Source organism: Pygoscelis adeliae, unplaced genomic scaffold, assembly GCF_000699105.1.
Source record: "Pygoscelis adeliae isolate BGI_AS28 unplaced genomic scaffold, ASM69910v1 Scaffold22, whole genome shotgun sequence".
Taxonomy (NCBI): domain Eukaryota; kingdom Metazoa; phylum Chordata; class Aves; order Sphenisciformes; family Spheniscidae; genus Pygoscelis; species Pygoscelis adeliae.
In genome coordinates, this window is record NW_008824350.1 from 1,604,120 (window position 1) to 1,611,415 (window position 7,296).

General features: G+C 43.1%; 1 protein-coding gene across 1 annotated transcript; it reads left to right on the forward strand.

Annotated features, from left to right (window-relative positions):
* The first annotated feature begins 2 nt into the window (after positions 1-2).
* Positions 3-5,708, forward strand: LOC103912791 (acyl-coenzyme A amino acid N-acyltransferase 2-like). The gene is made up of 3 exons (XM_009319193.1): positions 3-165; positions 3,028-3,230; positions 4,097-5,708. Exons 1-3 carry the CDS (start codon positions 3-5, stop codon positions 4,670-4,672), a joined length of 942 nt encoding a protein of 313 aa, XP_009317468.1. The 3' UTR covers positions 4,673-5,708.
* Positions 5,709-7,296: the final 1,588 nt, after the last annotated feature.

The window sequence follows — 7,296 nt, forward strand, 5'->3', positions numbered from 1 at the left end:
CGATGAAGGTGGAGGTGTTGGTCCACCAGGGCCACAGCTTGTCCGGCGCCATCCCCGGGCCGGTGGTGGCCAAGGCCGAGGTGGAGAGGTGGTTCACGGCCCCTGGCGTGCGGAGGATCCGGCTGAAGGAGGGAGGCGTAAGGGGCTCCCTCTTCCTGCCGCCGGGTGAGTGCCCCGCCCGGAGACCTTCGCCCTGGGGCCGGTGGGACCCCTCGGCTTCTCTGTCCAGAGCAAGGAAAGTCTCTTTTAAAAGAAAAAACATACAAAGGATATCACCCGGGAAATCCATATTCCATAATAGATCTGAACGCCGCCCTGCAGACAGGTGGCCGGGTTTTTTCCCTTATAATCTTACGGAGACGCTCCCAAAGGCTGGTCGGGACACGGCCCCGCTTGTGAGTGGCCACGCTGCCTGGCCCTTATCGGCAGCACCGGGCAGGGCAGGCACGGGCAGTTGGCTCTTGTGAGACAGGCAGAGGCTAAATGAGAATAGGGGTTGTAGAGTTTACCATGTCGCTGCTCTCGGTGTACGAGTTTTCAGTAGGTTTGATGTTTGTTCTGGACTACCAGAATCTGTAACAGTCAGAAAAGCTGATAAGCTTCATCGTGTGAGCCTGTGCTAAATCTCCCAAGGATTTTACCCTGAGTAGGATAGAATCGAAAAGGCATTTTTCTTCCCTGTGAAACACATGTCAGTAAGCAAAGCAGCGGAAGAGATTCTAGAAGATACAGGTGTTCCACCTCTGTTATACCAGAGCCAAAGCTAAGTAAATAGTTGAGTTACTTCGGTTGTTCTGTGGTATAAACGCAAAACAGATTTCTGAGCAAGTTCTGCCATTCTGCTTGTGGGATGATTGTGCTTTATGAGGTGTGATATTCTGATGGACTGCTAGTGTTGTTGGAAAATGAAACCTTACACCGATGATGGTGTTTGTACGCTTGAGCCATGATTTAAACTTCTTGTATTTCCCTGAGTGTTGTGCTACTAGAACTGCCCTCCATATTACCTCTAATTTATAATGACTTGGTTCAGCAAATCCTGTAAGTACCACTACAGTTACTAGGGATTTAGGTATTTTCAGTGAATGATTTCCAAACCAATAATCTTTTTATCCATTTAGATACAGATCCAAAGTCCACTGAAGAAAAAACAACAGAGATTGAACTTTGAATTTTGGATCAAATGTTTAGTCAGCATTCTGGGTTTTCCATCACTGAGACGTGGTTGTTTTGATATATCCTGCCTTAGAGGATGAGCTGGATTTCTGCTGAGCTTAGTGGGAATCCAGAGAGCTGCAAGGTGGAACTGCATTTTTCCCTTTAGAAAGTCTGGCATTGTAATACAGTGGAAAAGTCTGTAATCATTGCTTAAATGATACTGGCATCCTTTTTGATGGAGGATCCAGTTACAGCATTACTATCATACCTTTCTTTGCTCCAGGGATGGAAAAATGTTAATATTATTAAGATAGGAGTCTTAAATGTGAACTGTTCTTAGTAAAAGTGAGATGACATGAGCGGGCTTATGCTGTAATTTTAAAATGAAAGCGATTTCTCAATTCAGGCATGAGTTACAGGTGTGTGGGTTTTTTGTTTTTAAGCAGTAAGAAAGTTGTCTAGCCCATTTTATCCTGCTTTTTAGTGAGCTATGCAGAAACTGTATACTTGGGCATGTGTAGCCACTCAGGAAGGCAGTCCAGGATCCTTGTCTGAGTTAAAGTTTGTCTTCATGAGAGAGAAACACATTGATGCTTGACTGCGTTCTGATCACATGTTCTTGCTAGAAAGCTTTCCAGGTAGGGGTGATGAATGAATGAATACTTTTTTTTTTCTAGCCATCTAGGCTGACTACAGGTTACTGTTGATCATCGCATTATGATAAATTTATCCAGACATATTTTCTCTCAAGTAGAATATTGAACTTCTATGAAAAATTTCAGAACTGAAAGGAAAAGAACCCAAAAACGTGTTTCAGTCCTTTTCTGACTTCCTAATGCTTTAAGTTAGGAGGTTTCCACCATCTAGCACGTGTTGTCCAAAACTTTCTTTTCTCAAGCGCCTTGAAATGCCAGAGGTCTTTCCTTTATTGCATATAGGTAATGTCAGAGAGTTAATGCACTCTTGCACAAGCAGGTACTTTTTCTGCTGAGATAGTTGTAGTGAGCTGGATCCGAGTACATCAGTGGCGACGTCTGGTGGTCAGGGGGAAAAAAAAGTAAAAAAAGAAATTGCCTGCCTGGGGTCTTTATAGTTCCAAGAGGTGTATCCTTAGCCCTTTAACCCAAGATCTGCTGGCATGGCATACAGTAATATCACAACACGACCTTGGCTGCAAAAGCATGCTCGTTTAAAATTGTGGTTCTGATTATTTCTGTAGTTTTGTGGGACTGATTGTATACATGTATATGCATGTTTATGTCAGTCATGCACACATAACCGCACCCATATAGCTCTCAGTTTTACCCTCTGTCTCTTCACATCTGCAGTAGCAGTCCTGCTGCCAAGTGTTACAGTGCTGATGTTGAGATAGAGCTAGTAAGTCCAGTTGATTTCATCAAACAATGGGTGTCTCTGCTGTGCTTTGCTCAATGCACTTTATTCCAGAGCTTGCGTAAGTTTTGTAGAATTTACTTCCAGCGCTCAGTGCTCTTGCCTCATTAGTAATGAGCTTGCACTTTGTTAATTAAGGTATGACTTCTTTGTGGGAAAATAGCTGATTTAGAGTATGATTGTTCTGAGGGTGGGAGGTTAAGACCATTGAAAAATACATTTAGAACAGTTTTTTTTTAAAAAAAAAGTTTAACTGTTCACATGTTTTTACAGGAAGGTAAGGACCTATTCTTAGTTTGAAATAGCTAAAGTGGTATACAGCATTGGTTCTCTAATCTCTGCTGTGCAAGTGGAAAAGTAATGAGTATTAATAGAAAATGTCTTAAGCCTTCTATATTTTGTTGTTCACTCTTCACCAGATAGTTTTTAGTGTCCTGTTTGATAACTTGTCCTCTGTGCCTCTTCTTTTTACTATAGGGGATGGCCCCTTTCCAGGAGTGATTGACATGTATGGTGACGAAGGAGGCTTGATTGAATTTAGATCCAGTCTCCTGGCTACCCGTGGTTTTGCTGCTCTTTCTCTTCCATATTTTGACTTTGAAGATCTGCCTAAGGTCATGAAAGAATTCAAACTTGAGTACTTTGAGGAGGCAGCTAGATTCCTACGGCGTCACCCAAAGGTGAGTGTAATGAGAGAACTCTCAGGACAAGGGAGGATTTGGCAGTCATGCCCAAGTGGTGGCGGTGATTTTATTTGGAGTATCAGTCTCTGCTGGGCAGGTTTAGGCCCAGTAATGGAAAAAGTGTAGGTCCTGCATAGGCGGCTATGTATATGACTGCAGAGAGTGAATTTCTTCTAGCACAAACTGTCTGCCAAATAAGTTCATGCTGGAAACTAGAAGATTCCTGATCATTAGAACAGTGAAGTGCTGGAATATCCTCCAAACAGGAGCAGTGGTGATAAAGATGTTTTTGGTCTTTTTAAATGAAAGCAATTAATTTAAGAGAGGACAATACAAAACTGCTCAATAGTCAGCAAAGGAATGGTTTTGATGACTTGGGATGTTGCTTTCAGTTTTACTTTCCAGGCTAGAAAAGGACAAGACTAAATACTACTTAGCTAATCCTTCAAATGTCATTTGTGAGGTTACTTTATTTGCCTGAGACATATATAGCAACAGACTGTGCTTGAATTTCCTGCTACCTGTTTTGGGAAAAAGAGAAAATACTTGGTTCAAAATATGCAGTAGGGACTAGGTGAGGTCCAAGTGATGGTACTTCTTGTGCCTCTCTGTGTTATTTTTTGGGGGGTTTGACAGCTCTTGTTGTCTCTGAAAAATAAGACGCTAAACAGAGGGAAGAGCCTGGGTCCAGGCTGTAGCTTTCCAACAGGTCACATCAATAATTAACCTTTTTTTTTTTTTTTTAAATAACACAGCTCCAAAGGCATTTAATGGCTAATCCCATTATAATGCATACTTCCTTTCTTCCTTTCTTCCTCTCTTCCTTTCCTCTCCCTCCCCCCCCACCCCCATCTTATCTGAAGGTGAAAGGACCAGGAGTTGGAGTGATTGGGACTGGGAAAGGGGCAGAATTAGCACTCTCCATGATCACCTTCCTGCCAGAAGTAGTGGCTGCGGGCTGTATCTCCGGCTGTAGTTCAAACACAGTTGCCGACCTCCATTATGGTGAGATGACTCTGCCTGGGCTGCGTTTTGATATTAATAAGGTCAGTGTTTCTGACGCTGGTGTATTTGACACTTTTGAAGCTCTGGATGACCCAAGGAATCCTGCTAATTCTCCTTGCACGATCCCCATTGAAAAAGCAGAAGGTCACTTTCTCTTAGTGGTAGGGGAAGGTGATCGTATGTGGAAGAGCTCCTTATATGCAGAGCTGGTAATCGGGCGTCTACGCCAGCACGGGAAAGAAAACTTCAAACTCTTGAGTTATCCAGGAGCAGGTCACCGAATTGATCCTCCTTCTACTCCATTTTGTCAGGTAGCTATGGATCGTGTTCTGGGGGTGCCTGTTCTTGGGGGTGGAGAGAGCAAAGCACATGCCCATGCACAGGAACACTCCTGGGGAAAGATTCAGGAGTTTCTGCACTTGCATTTGGGATGAACACTTAAGCACCTGCAAGCTGTTGCAGAACAGCAGAGGACTGAGCTTGAGCCACCAAAATGACTGGTGAATTGGAGGGACTGACTGAGAAAAGCTTTGAAATATGAAATAACCAAATGACTACTTAGCTACAACTATAAATCCAAAAAGAAAGGGATTTAGTTGGACTAGCCTAAGTTATTTTAACTAGGTACACAGAGGAGAAGTGAAACAATGATAAGTAGGCTGCATTGTAGTACAAATTTGACAGCCTGAATTGGTCATGATATCGAGAAACAAGTATCTGAAGAGAGTAGTAGGTACTTTCTTGCTTGTAGTATTTATGGCTCGGAGAATTTAACAGCTAGCCTGCACCCTCAGCAATGACAGACAGGACCGCACCTGGGGAATGATGGCAACCCATGGATGATAAACTTTGACATCAAAATGATGATTCTGGCTTTGGGTCTTAAGTTACCTTAGCCCAGAACTCTCAGATTTACAGCCATACACACCTTAAGAAATGTTTTCTATTTACATGAAGCTGGGGATATCTATTTGTAATGAGGTTCATATACCTTGACCTTAGGTAGTGGTCTCCTGGTGACACAGTCTGTTTCTTTCCAACAAAAAATACCTGTAGAGTGGGAAAATGAAGAGTACTTTTCCTGTCATCCCAGGAGAATGGCAGCACTAGCACTGTCTTGCATTAGGGATGTAACCATCTGTTCCTATAATGTCTTGGGTTGGCATTTGACACTCAGGGTATTAAAATTCTGTTGGATAGGTTAAAGCATGGTTAAATGCAGTTATGCTATGTGCAAGTCTTGCTTCTCTCTTTGTTGCTTGTTTAAAACTTAATAACACCTGCCACTAAGTTAGGGATTAATTACTTGTGGAACTCTTTAGTAATGATGTTGACAAATGCTGACAGCTGTTCTTAGGGAGGGAGAGAGAGAAGGTTTTCTGTCTCTCAACAGAAGAGACAGTAGAAGATTAAGACTGACTGTAAAAGGCTGTCACCTTATGGCAGTGATTAACTTAGAATCATAATACTTAAAAAAAAAAAAAAAACAAACAACCCCAAAACTAACAGCCCCCCAAACCCAAAACAAAAAAAAAACCCAAACCCAAATCTAGGATATGTTTTCCATGACTGCCTGAAATTGTGGGTGGGCTGGTTAGTTTGTTTTTCATCCTAATTAATTTTTGGCTAGTGCCTTATTTTTCTCCACCATTCAGGTAGAAAGAAACAACTTCTCAAATGAGTTGATCTCTCGAGAGGGTCTTGCTGGAATGGTGCCAGTGCTGAGGGCCTGTTTAACAAGGGCCTCTAGCAATACAATTTCTCCTTCCAAGGTCATTTTGTCAGACCAGTTTGAGAGCTGCCCAGGAAGATACGAAACCTGCATTTATGGTACTCAGTTTTGCTTTGCTCTCAGGGATCTCTTCAGTTAACTGTCATTATGTGGCTGCTCAGGTCTCATTAGCTTTCTGCAACTCTTATTACTCCTTATCATTTGATTGAAGTCATATGTTCTCCACACGCCATCACTGCCAATTGAACAATTTATCCATCCACTCCTTACAAGAGAAGCTCCGTCCTGCTTGTTCCACACAAAATGTCTTCGTGCCTAGTCTCTCTAAACTCCCTCACCGGCTGAAGAGGCTCTTGCAGAGTCGTATCTGGCGCTTGAACCTCCACGTAGCACCTCCACTGCTAAAACTGGCAGCCCCAGAAGTCCAGGACCACAGCCTGCTGTGTGATGTGCATGTTGGTGTCACCTGTGCTTAGTACCCTGCCTTTTTTCCAAATGCACTCCAAGTTGCAACCATAGAGGAAAGGGTTGTCTGAAGGTTCCTCCGTTTGTTCTGTCTGCCTCGTCATATGCATCTTCAGCTGTCAGAGCTGTGTAACTGGGGTACAGCAGCACCTCCTCTAACCCCATTTTGTTGCCCTCCTGGTACTGATTCCTGTGTCTCCACGCTGCAGTCCTACCTCAGCATATCCATTGCTGTGCAAGACTGCAAGCCGGAGGTTCAGGAAGTAAATGTTAAGCTGTAAATAAAACAAAAACCAGGTAGCGTGAAAGTCCTCAGGCTCTGTTTCTAAAGCACAAGCCTTTAAAATAATTCAGTGTTAGATGTTGTCAGAGATACGCAATTTGAAACAGAAGTAAAACGCTCCTTTATTGAAAAGCCTGTGTAAGAACTTGATGTTATATTTTTGTTTCTGAATAGTTCATTTGTTCAGAAAGCTGAATGATGTTTTTTAAACAAAGAAAGGAGGAAAAAGAATGTAATTTTACTGTGAAGATCCTTTTGTGAACAGGTCGGGGTATTCCTGGACAACGTAATTCACAGAAGGGTCTGTAAGAAAACCAGCCAACTTTTGCACTAGTACGTTGTACATTTACAATGCCACTTGGAGACCAAAGATACGTTGCAGACACTCCGCAGGTGCTAATGTAGCTGTTTCCTGAAGTGCACATTAAACCGAGTGCCCGATTACGGCCTTGGTTAAAGCCGTGTTGTTGACGTTGTTTTGCATTCCTTGCCTGGCAAAGCCACCGCTTGTGTGGCTGGATGAGCTTCGCTAGCTGAACCTGGGGGGGGCCCGGGGCGCGGCTGACCCTGGGGTTCCG